General features: G+C 42.7%; 2 protein-coding genes across 7 annotated transcripts; one reads left to right on the plus strand and one right to left on the minus strand.

The window, feature by feature from the left end:
• Positions 1-1,756: 1,756 nt before the first annotated feature.
• sdf4 (stromal cell derived factor 4) lies at positions 1,757-7,116 on the minus strand. Of its 4 annotated transcripts, none has more exons than XM_034591266.1 (7): positions 6,848-7,116; positions 5,608-5,924; positions 5,222-5,358; positions 5,004-5,117; positions 3,900-4,058; positions 3,160-3,335; positions 1,757-2,571 (listed from the first exon to the last, which is right to left on the minus strand). In XM_034591266.1, the coding sequence occupies exons 2-7, from the start codon at positions 5,916-5,918 to the stop codon at positions 2,395-2,397; spliced, it is 1,074 nt and encodes a 357-aa protein (XP_034447157.1). In that variant the 5' UTR covers positions 5,919-5,924; positions 6,848-7,116; the 3' UTR covers positions 1,757-2,394. The 4 variants fall into 4 exon arrangements, with proteins under 4 accessions (XP_034447157.1, XP_034447155.1, XP_034447156.1 ...); XM_034591264.1 differs by having other exon boundaries at positions 6,728-7,042; XM_034591265.1 differs by having other exon boundaries at positions 6,750-6,928.
• Positions 7,117-8,661: 1,545 nt separating this feature from the next.
• Positions 8,662-26,312, plus strand: c1qtnf12 (C1q and TNF related 12). Of its 3 annotated transcripts, none has more exons than XM_034591269.1 (8): positions 8,662-9,816; positions 20,059-20,163; positions 20,264-20,375; positions 20,564-20,748; positions 21,921-22,029; positions 22,917-23,010; positions 24,688-24,766; positions 24,849-26,312. In XM_034591269.1, the coding sequence occupies exons 1-8, from the start codon at positions 9,637-9,639 to the stop codon at positions 24,945-24,947; spliced, it is 963 nt and encodes a 320-aa protein (XP_034447160.1). In that variant the 5' UTR covers positions 8,662-9,636; the 3' UTR covers positions 24,948-26,312. The 3 variants fall into 3 exon arrangements, with proteins under 3 accessions (XP_034447160.1, XP_034447161.1, XP_034447159.1); XM_034591270.1 differs by having other exon boundaries at positions 8,662-9,798; positions 20,056-20,163; XM_034591268.1 differs by having other exon boundaries at positions 8,665-9,816; positions 20,056-20,163.
• Positions 26,313-27,563: the final 1,251 nt, after the last annotated feature.

Raw genomic sequence — 27,563 nt, forward strand, 5'->3', positions numbered from 1 at the left:
TTTATTTGTGTTATCTGTACTTCATTTTTAAATATCGAGGAGGTGACCTCTGTATTGTTCGGTGTAATGAAGTGTCTCTGTGTTCCATGTTACTTCTGTTTCAGTACTGGCCATTGACTTCATCACATTCATGTGGTTGGTGTGTTGAACGCTGCAGCGTGGTGAGAAGGATGCATGTGTCTGACATGACGTAGCATTCAGGGGACATCTGTAAACTTCAGCGCTCGGTGTCGCTCACACGAGAATCAGTCTTGTTCTGTTTTATTTGTACGACAAACGCGTTCAATATATCGGGGGGGGGGGGGGTTCGCTCTTGTCTTGTGACGTGATGTCTGTGAAGTGAAGCGTGCACAAAAAAATCTGATCGATACTTATCACGAGAGAGTTAAAGCCATTTAGATGACAACTGTATTTGCATTTGAATTGTGAATAATGAAATCCGACTGATTCATCGATGTTCAGTACGTTGCTGCTTCTAAACTAGAATGAGATGATAATCGTTCTTACAAACCTGCTGTGTTGTGAAGTGCTACATGACAGAACACACGACGAACCTTAACCCGTATGTACGCAATAAAATCTGCTCAAAACAGAAGATTTTTAATTTCATTATTTTATTACCAATTAATAATGTGCTCTAACAAATGTCAATTAACTGTGAAAAATGTCCTTCAAATTTACGCATAAAGTCTACGCATAATCCAGTTTAACAGACAAACAAACAAACAAACAAACAAACAAACAAACAAACAAACAGGGGCGGAGTTAACAGTCCCTGAACACAAGTAACCAGCCGCTCTTCACTTGATAAGAAATATTTATTGTTTACCAGTATGTTTGCGATACATTTTATAAAGCTGTGTTAACATTCTGTTATCTGAAATCTTATTTTACAATCCGAACAGGACCGAGGACGAGGAAAGACGAGACTGTGGCCGGATCCAAATCTTCCACAGGTCCACAGGAAGCGGAGGAATGTAATTCCACTGTTTGTGCAATGCGTTTAGAAACATGGTACAAGTGGAATTAGAAATCCAGAGCCTTCAAAATGGAAAACATGTTGGAGAGGAAACTTTAAAATCTGACAAAGTGCACAAAGACAGAGTTCAGCTTCCACTGCTCAAACATACGGCTGATCCAAATTACAAAGACATGATTTTCACTTTACTCACACGTTCATAAAAGGCATGAATCAGATTGTTTGTAGCAATAAAAACAAAACAGGCCTTTACCACAGGAAACATTCTGACCTGACCCACACACAAACACACACACAAAACCATGTAAACAACAGTTTCCATTTTGGAGACCACATGAGTCTTATTGGTGCCACAAGCTTTTCCTTCCTTCGGTCCAAATCCACAAATTGTAAAAAAAAAGAAAAAGAAAAAGAAATGAACGCGACCACTCTTGAAAAGTGAAGCTGAAATGTTTTGATCGCCCCCTGTTGGCTGGCTGCAGTATAGGTCATAAACCCCGCCGGAAACGGACCAAATTAAAAATGTTGGATAAATAATTCTCAATGATAGTTTGTCATTTTAGTCAGCAAGATGGCGGCAACCGTATACCTGATATTTCGGCTTCACTTTTGTACAAGTGTCTTCATTTAGAATATAACATCCTCCATGAAAAAGACACATGGCTCTTATATATTAATCTATTCTCCACATCTTAAATTTCATTAATTTAAGCCGATTTAAGTTTGTTATTGAGGCATTTTGTTTATATTTCTACACAACTAAAACTCTTTTTTTTAATATCTGAAAAAAGGACGGATTTTATGGAAACCAGTGAAATTGTGCATCACTGCTGACAACCCCCCCCCTTGAATATGGCAGAATAAGTGACAGTGTGAAGTCTGTGTGTGAGAGAAATAAACTCTGTATAATTATATGGTTTCTCTAGCAGGGTTGTTCCTTTCAGCTGCATTATATTTACTTCTTCGAACCTTTTGCATTGGTATGTGACCATGAATATTTACACTGTGTACAGACACGCCAGCTAAAAACAACAGATCCTGCATCACACACACACACACAACTCGCCCGACTGAACAGACTCTCTCACCACTGCACCACGAAGAAGAAAATCTAATCTGGGTTAATATCCCTCATATACACACATTTGACTCTAAAACACAAATTGATTTGGAGTTGCAGCTGTGCGGCACCCAGCAGGCAGAGCGTGTCCACGCTGCTGGGTGGCCGACAGTGCAGGGTGAAGGGCGTACTAACTGGAGTCAGCAGTGAAAGAGGCCGTCGAGGCTCGGCGTTAAACACACAATTGCACACTACAACATCCTATCATTAGGTTGCCCCTGTTACTGGCCTGTCCCTGAAGCAGATGTAGGACGCCGCCCCCGCCTCGCCGAGCAGACGGAGGACGAACGAGTCCTCAGAATTCCTCGTGAACATTCCGGGCGTAATCCATGAGCTTGCTGCCCGTGAAGTATTCGCTGTACTTGAGGATCTCGTCCAGCTCCAAGTTATGATTCTGATTCTCATCTGCGACGGCGATCATCTGCTTGGCCTCGTTCAGAGCGTTGTGCTCATTCATCGGGTCCATGTACTCCTGAACAAACACACAGGGAGACCGGCCAGAGGAAGGATGTCAGTGGTGATGAAGGTTCAACACAATCTCACATTTAAAAAACACATGAACTCCTTCATATTCCATCAAGATCTCCATGACAACAGAACCTCACAGGTCTAGTTCTCTGGTCTAGTCTAAATCCTGGATCTGCCCGTTTAACCTGATCTGCTCCAAAATGACCCTAACCCTCTTTGAGCAATCCTGCTGAAAGAATAGATAATAATCGTGGAGGTAATAATAATTTTACAGCCAATAGTATATTAATCTATACAGCAGGGAACACTCAAATCTAATCGGATCATCTTCTCCACACACATATTGACGAGGTGTAAACATTGTTTCCTCCCGTTTAAGCCAAACTGTGCATTAATGAACAAAACCTTTGTACACCAACATGTTTCTATTTACATGCTACATACCTGTTTCAGGAAAATCAAGAATTCCCTGATTAATATGCCAAATTATGTAGAAACGTGTTTGAAATCTAGATCAGCTGGTTTAGTCAATAGAGGAACCTGTAATCTAAATTTCCCATCAAGAAAGACTTTTCCCATTTGAACCACTCACCTCCAGTTCCTCCATGGTGACGATTCCATCGTGGTTTGAATCGATGACGTCCTCGAACTCCTTCTTCCTCTCTCGAACCCAGTCGTCGTCGATGTCCTGCGCCTGCTGGTTCTCCACGGTGCCCACGGGCAGAGAGATGAACTCCGACAGGGTCAGTTTCTTATCACCGTCCTGGTCTGTGAAGCAAAGCACCATTGTTGACAAGGAGGAAACATTTACACGACCCAGTTAATATCATCCGCGCCTGTTTTATATTTATTTAAGAATCTAAGTTAAACAGAGCCGCTGAAGTAATATTTACGTACGCTAACAAAACAAAAGTCAGATCACCTCACGAAGTGAAGAATAGAACTTTCTCTGAGCAAAGTACAATGTTAGAAATGACTTCATGTTATGTGAGGAGGTTTGTTTGGAACAAAACAAGCCACAGATTCCGCTCGGCAGAAAGTTTTATCATCTTTTAACTCAGTATTCTGGTTTTATGGCTTTAGAACTTTACGGTTTCAGTTCAATCTCGCTGCGATCAGTCATAAAACCAAAATACTGAGTGGAGAGACTATAAAACTCTCAGCAGAGCTGAAACTATGGCTGAATCAGCGTTTTGACAGAAAACACTATCTGCTCGACAAACCAACAAAGTCAACAACTGGACAGTTGAACATTTAACAGTGACATATTTCTTCTGCCCCAAGTTTAAAAACAACAAAGCTCACGATTCAGATATTTGAGGTAAACTGTACCTAGGTCCCGAACGATCTCCTTCACCATGTACTGGAGCATTCCTCTGCTGTGCTCAGGGTGGAGGAAGGACAGGAACTCCTGCTCGTTCAGCAGCTGGTCGGCGGGGGGGCTGTCGGCCTGAAACCAGCGATCCTTCAGGCTTTCCAGAACCTCCTGAGCTGCAGTGAGCAAAATTATAAAAAATATATATAAATAACAGAGTTCAGTCAGATTTGAACTGTCTGCAGATCATATTCACAGATTTAACAGCTACAGGCATTTATGATTATGTTAAAAACACTGTGGGATAGGACCTGGTTTACTTTAATCTCCCTGTTACAGTCTAAGGTCTATGAATGTGTGAAGCTGTAGCCTTGTGTGTCTCGTGTGGACAGAGATCTGTCCAAGCAAACAGAAAACATGGCTGAAGCTGCTCCACAGAAGGCACCAGGCTCAAGACAGACGTCTGGTTGTATTTCAGATTCAAGAGATGTAAACAATTATATAAACTTTACTTCTACACCACCTTTTAAAACCAGCGATACGAGGTGCATGAGTGATGATGAGTTTGTTTGTCAGCAGCTGGATTAAAACTCCACATGTGTTGGTCGGCTTGTTTAGCTTCATGCTAGAGGAATAAACTGTTAATATTATTTTCTCTTAAGTCAGTGTGCTTCTTCCTACTTACTATTAATAACACTGAGGAGCACATGTCACATCAACCAGAGCCACGAGGAACTTCCTTCGCCCTTTGCAAACGCACTGTATTGATTTTGTGTGTTTACATTGGGTGTTGTCTAATTGACACTGGGTCGACTGTTGATTTGATTTTAAATCTAATGTTAATACACTGAAGACATGTGCAAACAGTTCATCTATTGGATTTGTTGACCTCTTCACGGTCGATGTGGCGTCTCTGCGTTAAACAAAGAACGTGTTGGCACCAGTTCTTCATGATAAATAATAAATAGATTCACGTAACTGCTTTGGAGTAATGTATACTGTAATACTTTTAATGACACACCAGGTTAGGAGGGTTCCATGTACAAGTTCCAGTTTTAGCTCTCTGAGAATCTCTTTCTGCAAATCGTACCCAGACCTATTCCAAAATGTTTTATACTTACTTTCCTCATCCAGTTTCAAGTCTTCATTGTTCTTTATCTTCTCAGCAATTTCTTTTTCATTGAATCCTTTGCTGGCCAGAAATTTGATTCTGTATTCATCCCATGTCACGCGACCTGCGGGAAAAAGCATGAATTCATGATTTGAAAACAGAAAAATGATCAACAAGTCTTTTGAGACATAAGTTGGTTTGACTTTGTGCATGTTCATGTTCTTTTACCGTCTCCGTCCGGGTCAACAGCATGGAAACTGTTCTTGTTCTCCTTCGTGGCCTCCTGGAAGTGCTCCTCCGTCTTCTCCATGATCCAGCGCTGCATCTCCTTAGCGCTGACACTTTTATCCCGGTTGAAATCAACTCTGTACAAGGGCGAATTTAAAAAGAGAGTGAATTAGTGAAATACAGCTCCAGTTATTGAACATTAGCACTGTCGTTACTATTCGCTGTGAATTCTTCAGCTTCTAATAACAGAAAAGTTATTACAGAATAAAGGAGAAGCATTTTGAATCCTTCAAACACTGTCTGACTTCATGCTGGTGACCAAGCTCAGGCATCCAGAGCAGTGTAAACCAATGACTGAGATTCAGTGAGTGAAAAACACGTCTTACTTGGTGAAAATCTCAATAAGCTTCTTCCGGTTCCTCCTTGGCTCGGAGTCCTCGTCGAACTCCTCCATGTCTTTCCCCAGGAACACCTCCTGATGGAAGTCCTTGTTGAGGTGGCCGTCCAGCTCCATCTTCACCCCGTTCAGGTGGTCCGGGGGAAGGATCTCGTTCTCGTCCTTGTTGGACGGAGACTTGTCTTTAGCGGCCGACATGTTGGCTGGTCGTGCGTGCACGTCCACGGCGTGGAGCAGAACACAGAGAAGCAGAGACGCAGCCATGATGTTCCTGCACCACAGTATCCTCCAAACGGCCATGATTGTCTGTGGAAGGACAGATTTAAAAAAAGGAATATGTCAGTATTACAAACTCAGTGAAGGCAAAGACTAAATAATGCAAACTGTGAACGCCTGCAGTGCTGCGTTCCTGTTTCACAACCAGCCCACCGGAAAGTCCGGTTTCTCTCAACTTTGAGGGAAAATCCTGTTTCTCTCAACTTTGACAAATTTACATAAAAGGAAAACAACTAGACTCAATGCAAGTGTTTAACTTCCAGGAAAACACAGATGTACAAAGTCAGAAACAAACAAAAAGGTGCATCCAGAACAAACTGTTTGTGCAATAAGTAAATAATCAGTTATAAAAGACAGTGGATTTCAAATGCAGTTGATGGAGTTTTGTTTAAGGTTTGGATAAACAGAAGAAAAAGATAGTAACAGAAATAGTTGAAATGAATAGATAAAAGTACACATTAAAATATTTAACTGGTAAACGGTGGAAATATAAAAGAAACTTATTATTAAATGTTTTAAATAGTTTGCTAAATGTTATCGATTTGAATTTAACAGGATATTAAGTGTTTCCTGAACACAACAAAATGAGATTCATTTAGCGAACAACACTTTTTTATTTAACTACTAACTATTTACTTTATTAACTTATTAATGTGTCGTCATCATTAAACCGCCGGTTCATTCATGTAAATATATCACCTGGATCATTAAGCGACGTAGTTAAGCTAAGTAGCTAGCAGGCTAACGAGAAGCTAGCTGCTGCGAATGTAACTTAAAGTAAACAGATGTAAATATAATAAAAGTTGTGACGCGAAATTAAAAAAACAACCGACCTGTCAGTGTCGGTAAACTGACCGCGACGCTGCGGGAGAAGTCGACCCGACTTAGGGCGGAGGACCGACGGCTAGCTGCGGTGGTAAGGTACCGGGGGGAAGCTAACGCTGAACACGGACCTGCGGTGGCTCCAGTCCGGGCTGTCGGGCTCCAGTTCCTGTTACACGTGGCTCCACCACAACACCCCCCCTCCTCCGGACGTGGGACGACCCGGTGTGACACAACCGCACAGGGGACCGGGGGACAACGGGGCTCAGAGTCCGCTCCGACGCGCTCCTCTGACGGTCACTTCTCTCAGGGCTGTCAGTGGAGCTGGAGGCTAACAGCTAGCCGTGGCTAATTAGCGGTGTGACGCGTCAGTTTCCGCTCGGCACTTTCAAAGTAAGACGGCTGCTGTTGATGCTGGAAACACTTGTTTTTGTATAAATATATAATTTGTATCTGTTGAGGAGACAGAGACACATTTTTTGACCTGTCATATTGGGTCAGTTATGTCTAAAAACATCTCCAGCAAATTTGAATTCAATAACAGGCCTCTTAACCTTATAATTATACTTTCTATGTCCACCCCAAACTTTAATAATTTTAGGATTGAGTTACATTTGTACATGGAGACATTAACCCCCTTGTCAGTTTATAATATTCACATATAGTAGTGTTTAAATGGTTATATTATAAGTAAAGGCAATGTTTAAATAGTTAAAATGTATGTAAATAGTAGCTATAATGAATCAATGAGCGGAAGATAAATAATTAAATAAACTAATGTTAATGAACAAACCGTTGATGTAGATATGTTGCATGTATGTAGATGTGGATGAACAGAAGAAAAAGATAGCTAGGAGAAATGTAAAAGTAACAGATACATATTTAAAATAAATAGACAGGAGTAATTGATAAATAGTTGAAAAACATAGCTTAAAAAAAAGAAGGATACATTAAAATAGTTAATTGGTTAATGATCGAAATATAAATAACTAGTATAAAAAAACTAGATTACATATTTTAAATATATAGCAACTGACTAATGGATACACGTGGAGGAAGAAGTGGTACAAACTTGCACAAAACACACAAAATATATTCTTTAAAAGCACTGTCTTATTTCAAACACAAGAAAATGTACATTTTATTTTATTTTGAAGGCAAATCCCTCTTTTTTGATTATGTCTGTGTCCCTGTTTGTCAGCAGATACAGGAACTCCCACTGGAAAGGTGCTGGTGAGTTGTTTGTACTTCGTGCTGCCGCCTCTGGGTGGCGCTATGTTAAAATGTAACAGCTAAAGCAAGTGGCAGTCATGAAAATGTAAGTAGTGGAGAAAATATCAGGTATAGGCACTCATGAGCTAACATGTCATTTATCCTAATAAGACTTATTTTAATAAGTTGGATGAAAACAACAATTTATTAAGTCGCAGGTTATTTACTGAAACCTGCAATTTGAGCTACAAGAAATGTAAGTGTTCCTTCAACTCTTTTCCTACAGAGCATTCAGAGAAGAAATGTCCCTGAGCAGCAACACAGGATAAAACCAACAGGTATGCTCTGTATATACAATATATAACACAGTGGAGAATCATTGGCAAGTTTCCACGTCGTAGATACAAGATAATGCCTCAAGGTTTCAAAATAAAGTGCAGGAATTTGTTTCTGCGTCTTGCTTGGATGTAAACACGGGGCTTTAGAGTAGAGTAGGCTAATATTGAGCCAACGTGACAGACAGATACACAACTTTACACATGACACACACACACACACTCAACGTGTCTGAGCATTTCATCTATGAGATAAAACAGAGCTGAATAAGCTCGTATGGGTGCCAACAGAGAGAGAGAGAGAGAGAGAGAGAGAGAGAGAGAGAGAGCGAGAGAGAGAGGGAAGGGAGTGAAGGAGAGGGAGTGGAAGAGGGAGAGGGGGAGAAAGGGTGATGATAAAACTCCACTGTGAGCCCTCCTGCAAGCTCAGAGCACAGGAGCAACCCAGACCAGAGGCGTCCCCACATCAGCTCTCTGCACACGGCCTTGGACTTGATGATTTGTGGGGACAACCAGTAGCTGTGTCGGCCAGAGCAGGAAGGAGCAGAGGAGCCCACCTGTAGAGTTCTGTTGTTTGGTGTGAAGCCTCTTTAAGGAGAAGAGAAGAAGACTGGGCAGAGATCTAACCTGGACCTCATCCACCTCCTCTTGGGCTTGGTTCATCCCTGCTGTGTTGAGGCTGGGGGGGGGGGGGGTTCTGGTTCTCAGACTGACAGACTCCCATCGTTTTTCATTTTTCATGAAAGCCCAACGTTTCTGGATCTTGCAGCGTCTCCAGCGTCCACGCCGCTCTGCTGCAGACTGGACCCAGTGCTCGCTGTGAGGAACCAGCAGGAGCGAGCAGGCAGGGCAGAGATAATAGACAATATTGCCATCCATCTCTCAGAACCCTGCAGCCCACCCTCAGCTTTGGACGCCCCTCCTCTCTGCCTCTTCTTTTGCCCCCTGTGCCCCCCCCTCTCCTCTGCACCTCACCCCCCAACAGAGCAGAAAGCGTGAAAAATCTCACTAATGGGTTTATTTGCTGTCAGATCTGCGCCGATCTGTCATTCCCTTGGACCATTCCTCTTGACACATTTCATAGTTGAGTAAGCCTCCTGGCTCTGTGTCTAGAGTTAACAGTGCCCCTGCAACGTCGTGCTGGCTGAGCGCTCATCAAGAGGGGAGCAAACGGCGGCAGCAGTCAGTCTTGACAGTCTCTTGGACGGGGAGTCCCTGCAGCTGCATTCCTCTGGTCTCCCTCTCCCTGGTGGGACTTTCAGTGTTTGTGTTGAGCCTCGCAAGGCATCCTCAGCTTCTGTGCACTCACACGGCCGCTCCGTCACATAAGATTCAGGCTCTTTCTGCAGGGTGCGGATCGAAGGAGTGTGAAGATGTGGTGTGGGGCCGGGCCTCTGGCGGTGCTGGCTGCAGTGTTTTGGACTCAGTGCGTCCTACTGGATGGGGTGGAGGCCAAGAAGGAGAGAAAGAGGCCAAAGGAGGCCACGCCACAACACACAGAGGCATTCAATGCAACTCTCTCCAACAGCGAAGAGGTCGGTGGAAGCATCAAGGTAGTGACATGAAAATGCTCCTGAGTGTTTGATGTTTTAAAACGTATACATCTGTTTTTAATCGATGAGCTGCTTCATGGTGGTATCAGATATAGAAGTTTGAAGATATGTAAGATGTGTGCAGATGTCTCACGTTGAAGCGTGGCCATGGTAAAAGCCGGGACAGGGCAGGTGTGCCCCGCTGGGTCAAGCCTCAGACACAGAGATGGACGGAAAATGTGTGAAAGGCTAAATGGATGACTTCCGGAAGTATGTCAGGAATGTGGACATCTAAGGGCTGATCAATGCATCAATTAGCGAGCGCTGCGGGTGTCCGACAACCAAATGTTTCCAGCCCGTGAGAACAAATCAAGATGTGCTCGGGTTTTGTGTATCAGGGAGAGAGTTGAGATAAGATAAGATAAGATAAGATAAGATAAGATAAGATATGATAAGATAAGATATGACCTAAGCACTTATGTAGTTTATGCTGCTGATAACCACTGTTGATTATTGTCCTACAGGAGTTAGTGTCTTATCTATGTATTTTATACATTGAGGTTTTATTTTTAATGTTTTTTTATTTTGTTGAACATTGGTCAGGATTTATAACTTTATTCTTTTTAGGGCTCAGATTTAGTTTCATGTCTATGTTCGGATGAGCTCGCCAAGACTCAACTCTGTCGTTATGGCAATAAAGTTCAAACTTTAATAAGATATTTATTGATAATCACAGGAAGTTAAGTTATAAACAGAATAACTGAAGTTTCTATGATATATAATTAGAGAATCGTTAACAGTCAGAACAGCCGTCCGTAGCTGAACACCAGGGTTACTGCTATGAGAAACTTATTCCACAGGCACAACAGCGTTACAGTGGTACAGTCCCATTTTTCGGGAGCGAGCTTTGGCCCTTGACTCTGTTATTTATTGGTTTATTGCGGGTGTTGCATATTTGCAAGGGTTTCCAACAGGCTATTTGTTTTTCTTTCAGCCCACCCATTATGTTGGCATTCTCGTGTAACTCTCTCTGCCCTATATACCAGCCTTCACTTCAGCGTCTACCAGTCTCTGGATTCCTAACGGCAACCTCCACCGCCCCCCCCCCCTTGAAAACCAAGCAGTGAGGTCTCCTTTGTATCTTTAAGAACACATTGTAGGTGGTTGCGGCCTGGTGGTGTTTATTTGACTTGCTTTGCCCTGTAAAAGCACAAGCTATGAAGAATGACCTTGTGTCAACCCTTCGAGCCTGCGGAGGATTGCACCCCCGTTGGGATTTCACTCCTCTGTCTCATAGAGCGTCTTCACAAACCCAGCCCCCCCCCCCACCCCTCCTCCCTCCCCGTCTCCTGCAGCCCCTTATAGGCCCACCGCCGTGATGTAACTCCTGGGAAAGTTAGGTAGGCAGATATTTAAAGACTTATGGTGATGTTGTTCCCAGCCCATTGATTCTGTCATTCACAGGCCTAGTCTGACTCCGCTGTGTCTGGGACATCCGATAGGGGCGGTGCGGCCCCGAAAACTGGGGCAGCATGCCGTGTAAGCCCCTCACAAAGCCCCATAGAAAGGGTCCTGAAAGAGAACACCTCGGCGAGGATTAGCCCCCAGTGCCTCCCTCTCTGACATTCTTTTCATCTCATCTCCCACAATCAGAGGGTAATGACATAATCACTCTTAAGACACAGTGTTGTGCCAGATAGTGTCTTTGCCAAACACTGTCACCTCTGGACGAGAACCTGAGCTTTGAGCTCGACGTCCGCGGAAGTGGCCGCATTCAAGGTCGTATGTGTCGTTGCCACTCTATCCGGGGTTTTTTTTGTGTGTTAACGAAGAAAATAACGTGCGCCACACACAGTGAAAAGCAGTAAACTGGATTTTTCTTGGGTAGTTCGTGAGTTTATCTTATTACACATCTGTAAGGTCCCGGAGAAAAACAACACGTCCATTTGAAGCTGTCTTGGCAAGAAACTTGTGTTCTCGAACAAGCCAAACATTTACACTCCACATTTACATAGTTTTTCCCCTTGTGCCCAGTGGAAACAGTCGAACCAGTTCTTATGATGGCATTTGCTTTCTATCTGACCAATCCCGTGTGTGGGCTGTTGGCAGCGTGCAGACGTACACTGCATTCCTCTGGAGATTTTCCATTTGAAAGTGATCACAATAGCGAGGTATGGAGTTGTGCCGCGAGTGGAATTTTTTTAATGAGATGATAAGTGAAGTACATTTCAAACAATGTCTGTGAAGCGTCACGTTGGAGAATTTCAGAGCGATATGTCAGAGGTACACATTTGTAAGCCTTATTGGTCTCCACTCTAAAGATGAGAGGAATCTGTCACTGTTGAGAGCAGCGAGGGATCTGTGATGGCTGTAATTGGGGGAGTCAAGTCAAACATCACGCCTGGCGTGTTGAGTAATGGCTGGGTTTAGCCCGAGGCAAGGGTTTTTGTTTCCTCTCTCTCATTCCCAGTGATGATTAATGCGTCAGTGTGTGGGACCTTTTGGTTCAACCCACACGTAGGAGACGAGAGCGAGTCCCACAGGAATCCGGGCCACTGTGGGAGCACACACCTCATGCACCACTGACAGCGTGAACCACCTTTTAGTTTGTGCTGCGTGATGATGAACTCTGCTTTCAACACGTCGGACCCCTGACAAGGTTACGCTTGTTTAACTCAGCGAAATTACCTAATTAAGTCATCGGAGCGAGGGCAAGGAAGAGACAAATAATAAACAGTCTTTTGTCGTTACATCTGAAATTTGCAAGTAAAATAAACTGCACGGTACGTGAGTTTCACTTCACAGACGGAGACTGTTTTATTTGGATTACGTTTCATTTATAATAGCTCCAGATTGATGCCAGATTTACAGAAATCCCTTAATCTCGCCTGATTCTTCTCATGTGCTGGTCATGTTCCTGAAACTCCAATTTCCCAATTATTGCTACACTTTACAATAAACTGGGGCATCAAGTAAAAACCACTAATTAGTCAACATAATATGTCGGTTTTATTTAAACATTACTTTCTGATTTATTCGGCGAATACATATGATGTTCAGTACATATATGTAAAATGTATTTGGTCTTACAACAGTTAGAGATTTGGGGGAAAAAGGCTTTATCCATTTTCTTGCCGAGAAGAAATGTTGAGAAGATTCATCCCACTCTCGTGTTTGTCCAGCAAAGACGCACATAGAAGCGCATTAGCTTAGCTTAGCATAAAGCCTTCCCAACAATATACCAGCACTTACGAAACTTCCTCATTGACGTTTATCTGGTTTGTTTGAATTATAGAAAAATCAAGTGTTTTCAGACATGAACTCCGGAGAATATCTGCAGAATTGGGTTTGGACGTTTTGCAGAGTTTTACCTTTCATACCTGAAGAGCAGCTTCAACTGTGGAGATCACTTGTTTGTGTTACAACACATCAACACAAGCTCACGTCACCTATAACTCTTGAATCTCGTTGTCTTTCCAAGTTGACATCTTCCAAGTGCATGTATGGATCTTCTTTTTCAACCTGAGATATTTTGTATTCTTTTGGTTTTTTCAGTTTTTATTTGGGGGCAGGCAGGAGAAGCTCTACTGCAGCCCCCCCCCCCCCCCCCCCCCCCCCCCCCCGGATCATTTCAGAAAATTATCAGGAGTTCAGTGAATATCTGAAAGCAGCTTTATTGAGCTTTGAAGTTGCTGGTAGTTGGATTTGTAACCTACCGCTAACAGTGTTTACTGTACTAGCATGAAAGGGGCATCAATCTTCTCTCAGCAAAAAAAAAAAAATGTGTCTGCTCCTTTAATGAAATCAGCAATGACTGAGGAGTAACTAATGATTTCCCTCCTCTCACGTCGTGCCTGCGAGTCAGGCCATGGGGCAAAGCTGTGCCTGAGATGGAACTGGATCACTGGTGCTTTTCAACAGCTCATTCTACCTACCACAGGGAAAATGAGCACTCGCTCCGATTTCAAAGCTATAATTTGTACACAGAACAGATGTGACACGGCGATCAAAGCAATCAGCTCGTATCGCCTTCGCATATCGAGACCGAGCCAAGATTGTCTCTCGCAATTCCTTCAGCAAAAACACACATTTAGTCACTTTCTCTCGCACACCGATAAACACATAGACAACTTTGTTTAGGCAACAGGAAAGTTAAGAAACAGCAACTTAAAATCCGGCTCAGCTATATCGTTTTATGACCGCGTTTCAGCTACACTTCCAACTGGTGTTCCTGCTGCATTTGCTGAATTAATGGTGCGGTGGAGTAATTATGTTTTGCACACGGTGCTTGCCAATTGAGTAATAACACAGTGAGAAGGGAACAGAGTCAACATTGCATGCCTCACTGTATTTAGCTCTTTGGCGATAAATCCTCAAGGCAGTTTGTTTCTGTAGGAACACAGGGGTGGAGACATGACGGCTGGGATGCACGCAGGTTACCAGGATTCCCTCGGCCCACACAGCCCGGGGATCCCTGCCTCCTGGGGTGGGATGGGCCCAGCGTCCGACCCGTCCACCCATGCATGGATGACTGCACAGGGAGAAGTATAGCGATATAAAAACAAGAGATTAGAGAAGAATTCTGTCATCCTGTCCAACCTCAAACCTGCCTGTGCAACATTTTTATCAGCAGCGAGTGGTTTCGTGTCATCTCGTGTGCACGAACAGGTTGAAGAGCAGATAACACGAAAAAGAAAACAAGTTCCACTGTACACATGGAAGAATTCGGGAGCTGGCTGCAGCGGAGTAGAGTTTCAGTATCTGGTTGCAGCCCCAGAGACATGTTTTAACAGTTGTGTTTGTGTTTTTGGTGGCATGCTGCCCCAGGGAAATATTTTCCCGTTTTATTGCTTCGAATAAATTCAACCTAATTTTCCCCAAACTACATGACAAACATGCTTAGAGCGGTGCACCTGAAAGGATTATTCACGCAGACGCAAATCAATCTTTGGAGGGTAATAAAATCTCCTGTGCTCCTGGGAATGATCAGCTTTGATTACAACTGATTCGGTAATTGATCCAAACACACGCGGGGCTGTAGGATAATAAGACATTCTGTGTTCACGTTTATTGTGGGTACTAAACATGTTCAGCGGTGAAAAGTGATAAACGATATCTACTCAAATGCTGTACTTCGTATGATCTGAGGTATGTGTGTTTTCCATTTGATGTTACAAATACTTCTACTCTAAGAGATGTAAGAAGTTTCAGTTTAAGTTAGAAAAGATATGATATAAGAGATAATAAACGGATTAATCCAGTGATTCTCAGCACTGTCTTGGACACGTTTCCCCTCTAAACTTCTCAGGCTACATCCATACTATTCGATTTTTGTTTGAAAATGCAGAAGAAGTTTGGAAACGCTGCTGGTCCTGTTTTAGTTTGAAAACTCCGGGGCTGCATTTCAGTCTGGACGGGCAGAAATGGAGATGTTAGGAAATGATGACATAGGCTCTCATGACCACTTGCTGATTGGGTCTTTCTGGTCACGACATAGCCTTCGCTGATTCGTCAGGCTCCTTATCACATGACCTCCTTCTGGAAGAAAACGCCCAGCATTAACCCGAGTTGATAAAGTTCCTGTTGCACAGAAACAATGTTAACGTTATCCAGCTAGCCAGCTCCGAGATGTAATGGGACGCGGCAGTAGCCTCAGATTCATCTAAAGCTACAGCGCAGATAATCTTTCTCCCCCTGCTGGCACTGAGAGTAATTACACAGTTCTCAAGACGACATCCGTGTCTCCTGTCAGTCCCTTCTCTTCTTTTTGCTTTTTTATGCATTAGAGCTTTCAATCTAGTAATAAGTGATATAAAGGCTAATAATATTGCATCAAGTACTTATAACTGCGCATATACCTGTAAAGGCAACAGTACAAGTACATTTTGTAAACTGTGCCCTAAAACTACAGTTTTACGTTTTATTCGGTTCCTTGTGTCGTTAGATGAGAAGACCTATAGTTTATAGAGCTAGTTAGCGTAGCCTTGAGCCTGGAAGCGATCAGAAACATCTGACCTGACTGAGTTCAAAGGTGAACAAGGTTTGTTTAATCTGTACAAAGACATGAGGACAACTTGACATTTTTACTATTGCAGAAGTATGTTAACTCAAAACAAATGATCAGATGAGATAAATCCATCTCTGCAACAAAGAGAACAAGTGAATTTACTATTTCATACTCTTTTATTGGAGTAACATTCTTGTATTGGGACTTTTACCGAAGTGCAGGATCTGAATCTTTCTTCCACCAGTGAACACAGTGCATCACATTCTTAAAGTCTGAGTATCGGCGACGTGTCATGATTTACAGCCCCGTCAACGAGGATAAACACGGCACTGGAAGATTTAAAGTTTCTCACCTTTCGACAGAAGGCCTGACACGGTCCGCGCTGTAAAAGGCGTGCGCTCCCGCCTGCTGACAGACGAGGCCACTTTGAGGCACTCTCACATCAGCGGTGATCAAAGCCGGGGCCCCGGTGTTCTTCATCAACTCTCAGACTGATACCTGGATCCGCTCCCTCCCCACTTTGTTCCCGGCTCGTGCATGCTGCTGCAGAGCGACGCCACGGAATCCATAGTTTACTTTACGCCAAAGTCGATAGCAGCCAGTGAATGATTGAACACCTCTGACAGGTTTTTCTGTGTCATCAAGCAATATGGTTTTCATGTCTGCGTGTGCGGACTCTTTGAAGTTCTCGGCCGAGACGGAGACTCACCTGCATACAATGAATCACAATTTTCTTTTGGCAAGTTGCACGGACCATCCCAGCTGTCACTTTGTACGTTATGCTCTGACAGCGCAGACGGAGGAGCAGAGAACACGATCTGTCCAAATGAAAAGAGCCCGAGCATTTCTTAAGCTGATGATTAAATTATTTACACAGTGAATTGCTGTTATTTTTCAGCTCAGATATGAAGGTAATAATTACCTTGCTCGTAGCCTTTCTTCCCTGAGCACAGAAAATCCTGCAGGGCAAGGTTTTTAATGGTTTAATTACAATGCTGAGTATTAAAGGGGATAACAAGCTCAGCATTTGGCTGATTTCCTGGCAGTGATAGTTCGTCTTTTTTATTATTACGCAGTGCTAAGATGTGTAATTATAATCCACATGTGTGGGCCGAATTGCTCTGGAACATTAAGACAATGATCTTTAACATAAACAGGGTAAATGTTGAGTTTTCACTTTTTTGGGAACAGCGGCCACTGGCTGTCAAAACGGCTTTTGGATCGCGTTGAGCCGTCTCAGCTGATGATTCACGCTTTTACTATTATTCCCAGTGGAAACATACTCAGACTGCCACAGGCGTGGAATACTTCTACAACCCACAACACAAACCCCTTTCATAATATTCCTTGAAGCTTATAGACCTTGTAAATGAAAAGAATAGCATGACATTTTGGACAGTATTCTTTTTTCACTTTCCTGCGGAGCTATTTGAGACAGATTGACAGTAGACAGCTCGCCCGGCCCCGTCTGCCTGCCAACACCTTAAAAAACTCAGTAATTAACATGTCATATCTCGTTGGTTTAATCCCCACGAAAGCTGACATGGAAAAACAACACGTTTAGTTATTGTCGTCTGGATGCTGGAGGTGGGAAAGATTCCTGTTTTTAAGAGCAGGATCAGACGACACGTTACCGTTGTATCGTTGCAGAGTTGTGAGAGTTTAAAACACAGTGCACAACAATACACAACAACACTATAGGCGTAAAAAACTTGAGTTTAATTGCTCTGAACAATGAACTTTGGCTTTTTCAGGTTGGATATTTTGGAGCTTTCAGAGTGTCCACATTGTAATTTTGACGTAAACGTTTGTTAGTTGGAAACTTGGACCTGTGATGCCTCAGATGACATAAAGCCTCGTTAATTAAAATCACAAATTATTATTTTCACACTTCGGTTTTTGTGCAGTGGCCGCTGTAAACCTGCCTGTTTGTAATGTTGTGTTCTCTTGTCCTGTGTTGATGCTACTTCAGAATTATTGCTGGTTTGTAGTGAGTCGTCCTCAGAGCTTTTTTTTCAACAGTCCATGGAATGGAATGAAACTGAATTGGCTTTATTACTGTTCACATGTGGCTTATATACAAGTTTGAAGGATTTACTGAACTGGTGTTAGGCCCAAGTTCAAAACTTTTCAAAATAAAAGGTCTGTAAATCAGCTCAATACAAACAAATATTGCAACAACAAAATATACCCAACAATAGACATGTTATATATACATTTATACAGACAAGTCAACATTATCCTCTACAGATCCATTGATTCCCCTCAGCACTTGGTGGAGACTAAAACTGAGCTCAAAGAGTGAATATATTTGCCAGGTGAACACACACATGACTCTAAATGAATGATAGTGTTGCTCCACAAGTCTTAATGTTGTGCTTATTTAACTGGGTGTGTAAATAAGCATCATCACCATGTCAAACGTAAAAAAGGTGATGAAATGTTGATGTTGCGTTAACAGCTTCTCTCCGATGCCTCCGAGTCGCCAAAAAAACTGTTTTTGTAGGTTTAAGTGCATTTTCTTGCTTTCTAATATGTTAATAGATATTCAAAAATTTTAAATGCAATGGAAAAAGCAATTTAACCAGCAGCCACATGGAAACAGAACAGAGTAGCGAACAAGGATTCTTGTCTTAACCGAATCATTCTCGCTTTCATCTGCCTCCAAGCCTCGAAATCACAACAAAAACAGAGAAGGATCCAACATGCAGCCGACGCAGTTGTTTATTTTCTCTGCTGTCGGACAGAAGCGAAGGTCACAGACAGAACGAGACTAAATCACAAATATATACGTAAAAATCACAAAAGAAAAAAACCTGTCCTTTATTCCAGCATAATGAAAAGACAAACAAGGATTCGCTTTGTTGTGGTGGAACAAGAGGAAAGTCTTTAAAAGCGAAGAGAGGGGCATGTTGGTTTTGCAAGATAAGTGATCCGTGTCCCTCCGCCAAACCTAAACAAATTCCATTTCAGACAGCTCACCTCCACGGCCCGTCTTTATCTGCGCCTCTATCTCAACCCAAGGCACTTGACATTCGGGGAAGGGTTCGGGTAGAATTCAACCTTCACTGTAATTGGAATCCATTCGGCCTCACATTTTACCGTAAAGGAAAACATGCCACTTGCGGTATTACGCATTAAAAATGTTGCTTCCGGGAGTTTGTGTCTTATCTCCGTGAGAGATCCCAGTCTCTTATACGGTGATGTGTTATACACCAGTTATTTCAGATAAGGAGATCGAGCGTACGTACGGTTTGGAAACGATCTTAAATCATAACTCAGGCTTGTATACATACTGTGTATACTTTTGTTATCTTGTTTATGAGATTTTCCATCATAACATTAGTCACACTGGTAGTATTAATAAAAGAAACAGACCAGCGTGTCTTTGGATGGAGGAGAAAGTTTTGGCCGTTTTGACATGTTGTTACAAAACTACAGTAATTGAGGTCTGCGATCCACAGAATCTACATCACACCACTCATTTTTCACCGGAGCGCTCATGGAAATTTTCATGTGCTGAAAAACCAAAAACCCTTGACGAGGTTTGTTTACATGAATCCGGGCATATTTGGGCAAATGAGAAGTGACGTGGCACCTGAGTGGATTAAAGTGAAGCTTTTCAGAGAAGAATGGTGACTAAACTTGGACCAGTTCTCCTCGAGGAGCAACCAGTGAAAAGAAAAAGAGTTTTTTTTTTCCCTGTTTGACCTTCCTCGGTGTCTGGCACCATTTAGCTGTATCTCTGGTGAACATTTTCCACTGATGGTTTAAAGGGAGAAATAATGACACATCGGGTTTCAAACGTTCAACATAAAACACAGGATTAAACTGGTAAACTGCACTTTTTAAAAGGTTGTTGTAATTACTGATTAACATACAGTGTATAAACCTATATCAATATTAAAACAGAGTTTACAAAGTGCTTAGGCAAAGCAAGAAAAGTGAATATAAGAAATAACAATCAGCAGGATGCAACGTGACCACGAGGCCAGACAAACACGTTTATGTGGTCGGAAACAAAGTACGGTTCAAATTAAATAATTAAATATAGAGCTTATAACACACTTAACACATAAAAGCAATAATACGACAATAAAAAGATATAAACAAGTAAAAGAAAAGGTGAAAAGAAAACGATAAAAACACGACATCACATGAAAGCAAGTCTATAAAAGGTATAATCTTTATTTAATGCTGTTGGCTGAATAATTCATGGGGGGAAATCTTCTTACTGTCTTCTTGTTCTGCAGCAGGCTTCTGAACAGCAGAGAGTCGACCCACTGGGATCATGGATGGACTTTGTCAAACGACCCGTTGGCAACTTCCCTGGAAAGTGTCGCAAACGCAAACGTCCCCTGGTAAATCCAGCATACGCACTGAAAACATATTAGATGTCGCATTTTCTTTTATTACTTTTCAGCTTAAGTTTGACGCATTGTTCTGTCTGTCTGTCACTAGCCGGGCCCACCTGGTCCTCCAGGTCCCCCCGGCCCTCAGGGACCTCCTGGCTCTCCTGGGGCCGAAGTGACCCAGGAAGTTCTTCTCCAGGAGTTCAAGGAGATGATTAAAGGTACAAGCCCAGACACTTTCCAGCTCCACTTTAGGCTAAAAGGTTAATATCTGATAGCTATGCGCATCTTTACATCCCCACTATAACGTCCATTTATTTGTATTTCACCACATTACTATGGGAGCTATGTTTGAAAGTCCACGTTACCTCAGTCTGTTGCTGTAACAGCCTGGATGTGTTTCTGCCAGAGGCTACAGAGAGGAGAGCAGCGGCACTTGACAGACAGACCAGCCCCAGCCAGCTACCTACAGCTCTCCTCACCCTGGAGGGGATGACCCCCTACCGGCGAATAGAGGAGGCTTTCCACTGCAAGCTCAAGGGACCTGTGGTGGTGGACAAGAAGACGCTGGTGGAGCTCCAGAACTTTCAGACAGTATGTTTGTTTGAAACCAAGTAAATGTTTATGAACGGCTTCAGCTTTGGTCCCTGCTCGTGGCTGAAAAAAAGTAAAGTTTTGGCCGATCCTCCTCCGTTTGTTTCTGACCCATTTGCTTCCCTGTATTAACTGTTTGTGAAAGAGTGACTGTTTGGAAATCATTGCTTTAGTTTGCATGTGGGGGGATTACGAGCAGATCATCCCCCTCGCTGGTAACTGGCACTGGCAAAGCATGCAGTGCCACTCCGGGACTCAGACTCAGCTCTTTGGTCAAAAATATCTACTTTTTCAATCCTACACATCACTCTCTGGGCGGCATACAAAAGGCACTCTGTCTTAGACTTGGAATAAAGTGCGGAGAGGACAGAAATAGACACTGTTAGAAACAGCATGCTGTAGTGGAAGAACTATGCCTTGTTGGGATGGGCTGACGAGGCTGGAGGGGGGAGTACGAGGCTCTGCCAAACAATTTAACATCTTAATGAAGCACTGTGTTGGCGAAGAAGTGTTACTACCAAGTTATTTTCGAATATTTGGAGGCAGCGGATTAAAAGTGAGGCATTCGTGGTCAGAGAGTGGAACAGCAAAAAAATTCATCTGCATATCTCTACAATATAAATGATCTATGGTGGAGTTGGTAAAGTGCACAACCCTCCTCGCTCCCCTCCCGTGTTTACTCCCCTCTTGGCATTGTCAGGGTTGCAGATATCCAACCTTGAGCCGTTTTCAGACATGAACTCAGGAGAAAGTTTTTTTATAATGGGGTCCAGACTTTCTCTGGAGTTTGCCTTTCGCACATGAAACACGTGCAAACACAGGACGTGCGTTTTAATTCTGCTGCAGAGATCATGTGTTTTTGTTTACGGCTTATTACCTAAAGCTCTCTTGACACCTTGGCCGGCGTCTTCTACGTGTCTGGTGTCGCTTTTTCATCCTCAGATATTTGTATTATCTTTTTAAGTTTTGTCTCGTGTTAGAATCACGTCCACACGCCCATTCGCTCACGGTGAATCCTGCTTGAAATGCTCATGAGCAAGGCACTAATCGCCATTACAGGGTTACGTTGCTGAACTTTTGTTTAAAGCTCCCAGAGAAGACGTGTAAAGGAGCGACCGATGGATTGTTTCCCAAAGATGCAAAGTTTAATTCAGACTTCTCTGTGCTTTCAGCCGCCTGCTAAAGGAGCCTTCCTCAGAGGGTCGGGAATGGACCAGTCCACTGGGAGGTTCACAGCTCCCATCACAGGGATCTACCAGTTCTCTGCTAACGTCCACATTGGTAAATGTTTTTCTGATCATTGTTATTAATAAATGGATGACAGAAGGAAAGACGAGGGGGCTGTTTGTAATATCAGTAGTTGTAGTTGCGATTTTCAAATTTCCATAAAGGCTCCAGTTGTTGTGTATCCAATTTTGTCACAATCAGCAACGTCACTTGTGTTGATGAGTCCCAGTCGCTGCTGCTACAGAGAACTGGTCGCCTGTTTATTTAAAGTTTATTAATATTTAATTTAGCATGTGTCCAAATTTGATACAGCACTTTCTTGGACCCTTGAGAATACAGATGCCAAGTGTGAATCCATCAAGATGAACGGTTCTTGAGATATGAGAGCAACATACAAACAGAGATTTCTTGGAATTATTAGATAGATAAAGAAGTCGGTCAGTATCTTTAAACTGCTCATTCAGGCAAATTAGGAAAAATGCCTGTTTTTGTAGATACTCTAACTTTAACTGCTTCACAACAGAAACCACTCTGTGTTTCAGCAGCTGAATGTTTTCACTGTGAACTACAAGTTGTGGCAAATATCAAATTCACATTAACACAAACTTTATAGATCTCTGATACAGCTGAAGGAGCCAGAACAGTAAACAGAGTCGTGGAAGTCAATGAGATGAAAATGAGATTCTACATCGTTCCCGTGAATCCCTCGTGTGTGTGTGTGTGTGTGTGTGTGTGAAGATAATTCGGTAATTTCAGAATGTACATTGAACGACAACAGTTGAAAGAATCCAGACCACAGGGGTTCGATTACAACAGAGAGAATGTTGAGGCTTGTACATTTTTAGAACCGTATTCGCTTTGGCTGTTTGAATGTTTTTGTTTTCAGGAGCCGTGGGTAAGCCACTTTTTTAAAAAATTTTTTATTATGTGATCAATTACAGACCACAACGAGGTGAAGAGGAGCAAGAGTCAGCTGAAGGCCAGAGACAACGTCCGGGTGCTGATCTGCATCGAGTCCCTCTGCCACAGATACACGTGGGTATTCAGTCCAGTTGGAAACATGTTGGATCCAAATCAAACATACACCAACATCATTCTATCATCATGTACACTGGGAAGTTATTAATCTCACTGCACTTGGAGTTCTTGACATTCCTTTTTTGACAGTTGTTTACTATTCCCTTGCAACAGTGATATATTTATTGGTGTTTAATGCTGCCCTTACTTTCACCAGATTTTACGAGCTGTTAAAGGTGTTGTCTGTTACAGTTTGTGTGGAACCAGTTTGGCATTTCCTGTATAAAACCAGAGCGGGTCTTTATAGGAAATGTCCCTCGTCCCTGTCGCCTAACTAATCTTTATAGTCTCACCTTTGACACGCAGCCTGTAGCATTCAGCAGCCACAGAAGTGACGAGCAGGACGTGGGAGGCAGATAATCACGTATCAGATGCTGTGGGTGAATTATTACAAATCCAGTTGGCAACGCTTCTGAGTTCTTTCCAATATTTCCAAATTTCTATTTACATAAAGTCAGGGGAAATTGCTGAAATGAATTGCTCCCTAAAGTCTCCCACAGACTGTGCAGCGCTCCGCGGCCTCCCGTCTAGTGTGGTACAATGAGGAGAACGTATAAATAATACTATTATGATGTGTTACCTAACCCAGAAGAGTTTTTTGGGATTCGAAGCCCCAGCCAGTCTCGCTCTCCCACACATGAAAATTCAGAGAATGTGAAATGAGGCTCATTGTGACGGCAGTTAGAGCAAAGACAAACATGATTGATTTGCCATAAAAATGTAGCGTTTTCCACTTAACGGGAGCCAGAGTTCTCACTGTGTGGTTGAAGCCTGCAGTGACGTTACCACCGTTCCTCCAGACTCTGAGGGCACTGAGTGGGTGAAGGAAAAGTTCTGGACACGCGCTTCTTTTTTCGCTTTCTTGCTTAGATCAGAAGATTGATACCATTCAGATGTTTTTTACGCTGGGGTTTGGGGATATGGCCAAAAGGGATCCCTCCACATGAGTGTGAAAGGTTTTTTGTCTCTACATGTTGGTCCTGCGATACGCTAACAATCTGTCGGGGGTGTACCCCACCTCTCGCCTGATGCCAGCTGGGATTGGCACCAGCTTTGGAAGGAAAGTTTGGGAGTTATATATGTCTTGACACTGGGCACCCTAGAAATGTCCCAGTGTATTGCAGGGTCAAATTGAGACAAACAACCATTCACACATCTTCAATTAACCTAATCCCAGTCTGCATGTTTTTAGGACTGCGGGTACCCTAATGAAACCCACGCCGATACGGGACCACCAAGCAAACTCCATTAAGATTATCTGTTACACCTTCTCACTGTACTTACACAATGCATACGCAATATATTGATATATATTGGACTTTTATCATATTGCTATGGATGAAAATAACTATAACTATAATTACTGATTACCCGGCCTTAATACACGCTAATAACGAAACTACTTTCAGTGACTTAGCTTAAAGACTAGAAGCAGGAGGGAACAACCTGCCTGGGTCTGTCCAAGTTTAAAAACCACCTGATAGGCAAAGCTCTAAAGTTTATTATTTGACCACAGTCCTGACAGCAAATAGGTGTATTTCCAAAAATGTCAATGTTATAACAAGGTTCTAATGACTAGATATTTGACATCATCCCACTCTTTACCAGGAATTGTTGTTTTTATTTTGAATGCAGCTCATTGGAGATGATTGTTGGATTAGAGAGTAACAGCAAGATATTCACGGTCAGCGTGCACGGGCTGCTGGAGCTTCAGGTGAGAAACACTCCCAACACACACAAAAACAAAACATATCTGGGTTCCTGCTGCTTCAGTGTTGTTTGTGTTTCCTCTGCAGGCCGGGCAGTACACGTCCATATTCGTGGACAATGCAGCCGGAGCCTCCATTACAATACAGAACGGTTCAGATTTCATGGGCATGCTGCTTGGTGTATAGCCTCCCCCCCGTGAACGGGGCACCGTCCAAGCCGTCCACCGCTGCCCCTTTTAGTTTTTTCATTTCCACGGATTGATTATGGGCACCGTCACACAGTGCCCACCCACAGGGGAGGTCTGAAGGAGGAGAGGCTGACACTGACTTGACTGCTTGTTGGATGTTGAAGGACAATGTGGAGAACCTCAAGGACTGAGTTTTCTACGGTGCACTGCAACTCCCCTGAGGAACTTGGTTGCCCGTTGCTTCACCAATAAAATAACCTGTATGTAAAGCAGTGAATACGTCTGTCACGGTATATTTGTCATGGTTGTTGAACGCCTTTGCAGTAGCCCAAAACCAAAAATCCATGTTTCTTGTGTTCTCTGTGTAGATGAGCTGGGGAACATGAACGAGTACATGTCTGCGTTTGTGTATACTGACATGTCAATGTTTTCTCTTGTATACACATGAACCATACTTATTATTATCGTGGGTTCAATTTTACATTTAAGTTATATAGTACATAGACTCTGTGAGTACACTGGACAATGGAAATATGCCCCACCAACAGAATGTGGTCTTAGATAAGTTATAGCTCACATATGTAATGACACATTTTTGTAACATAGCTATCACTGCATTTTTAGCAACGTTAGCAGCGTCGCTAGTCGGTGGCTCCGCCATTTTGGTCCAGACCAAAATAGCTCAACATGTATACGAGGAATTGAAGTGAGACTTTGTACAGATTTTCACAGTTTCCAGAGGATGCATCCTACTAAGTATGGTGACGCGCTGACTCACCATCACATTCGTGGGTTTGGAGTGAAGTATCTCGTGTATTAGGTGGATTTCCATGTTCACGTTCCCTTCAAAGAGGAATTGTAACGATATGTTAGCCAACATGCTAAAAAAGAGATGGTACAATGGTAAACATAACGTCAGCTATGTCTCACTTGAGGGGCTGCATCCTTTGGAGGACGCAGTCTATCCGGGCCACAGAGACGGTAAACCGAACCGAAAGGAGACGGTCTAGTCTACAGGGGCTTTCCTTGATGAGCTGCCATTACCTCTTTGTAAAATGTTTTGTCACCGAAGCACAATGAATCCTGAGATAGGTTCGGCCGGGAAGGTTTTCCACCTTTTGGAGCCTTCGTTTCTCGGGGATGAAAAGACGAAATTTGAAGGGGCCTTCGAAATGGGACAGTCTCAGTCTTCAAATGCAGCCTACAAAGAATGCAACCCCCTGAATTGAGACACAGCATGTTAGCATTTGGCTGACGTTACATTTAGCTCAAAGGACTGTTGTGTCAAAGTTCAACCTCGTGAAGCCGCTAGCAGAGCTGTTAGCTCGCGTGGCGTAATCACATTACAGTGGAAAAACAAGGCTCTTGCGCTGCGTGCATTGGATGATGCTGTACGAAATGGTGCCACCCGCAGATCCTACTTAAAGATGGATGGACAGGACAGCTACCAAAAGTGGAGCCAAAACATCTTGATCGCCCCCTAGTGGCTGGCCGTAGTACAGGTCAGTTAGTTAAGTTAGCAAATAGGACAATTTCCAAGGATGGTTTCTATTCTTTTAGGTAGATCTGTGGGATTTTGGCTTCATTTGTACAGTGGGAGGAAGTGGGAAGCATCATTCATCTTTATTTACAGTCTGGTGCCACTTAAGCTGCAATTGTAAAGCTGCTAACAGAGGATAAATGTATATAGCAGTGTTTTTGTAACAAACCTTTAGCTGCAGCTGCGTTTATATTCCTCTAAGGTAACATCTTTTTGTCCGGGCTTGTTATGAGACCAGTGTTTTATTGCAAATTTCTGGAAATGCAGAAAACCACAAGTGATTAGAAGCTCCTCAATCTTTCATTTTTAACCAGCAGTAAAGATCAGTGCAGCTCAGCAAGTTCAACGAATGTGAACTTTCGGTACAGCCACTCCACCACTGACATTTCCGCGAAAGCTGTTTTTCCAGGATGATGTGAATACACCTTTGGTTAAAATGTGTTGGACCGATCTGCATTCACCTTTTTGACTGTAAAACAGCTGTAAGGGAACAACTCAAGTTTTCTTCTGACAGTTCTTTCTCTGTTGTCATTTATTAAACTGTATCTTATTCTTTTCTTAACATTTAAATGTTTGTAATTTATCATAACTGATGTACCAGTAACATTGGAAAGCAGTTGAAATTTGATATGGTATTTATGTTTGAGAAAATGTATCAGTCGTGTGTTGATTTACGCTCCTGTGGACAGTTGAGACCGCAGATTATTACGAGAAGAAAATTATATGTCTTTGCTATTTTTTTATTACCCATTATATTCTGTAATTTCAAATTAAACTCTTCAGAAACGTTGCTATATGGTCTCTGCACATGATGGTGATGCTTTTCGATGAAAACCCCTAATGATAATTATAATCACTACCTGTCTAATGTCTACTTCACTTTGTATTATCAGAATTTTCTATATTTCCTACATATCTGACTCATTTATCAAAATATTCTCTGCAGACTTTGCATTTCTTAACCTTTGCTGACACTAGCGGACTGAAAACAACTGTAAAATATGACTAAAAGATTGAATCATATTTGTTCAGGGAACCGAATCAAATGCCTATTAGTTAGCCCTATATTTTAAA

This window comes from Hippoglossus hippoglossus, chromosome 7 (assembly GCF_009819705.1).
Source record: "Hippoglossus hippoglossus isolate fHipHip1 chromosome 7, fHipHip1.pri, whole genome shotgun sequence".
In the NCBI taxonomy this organism is placed as follows: Eukaryota; Metazoa; Chordata; class Actinopteri; order Pleuronectiformes; family Pleuronectidae; genus Hippoglossus; species Hippoglossus hippoglossus.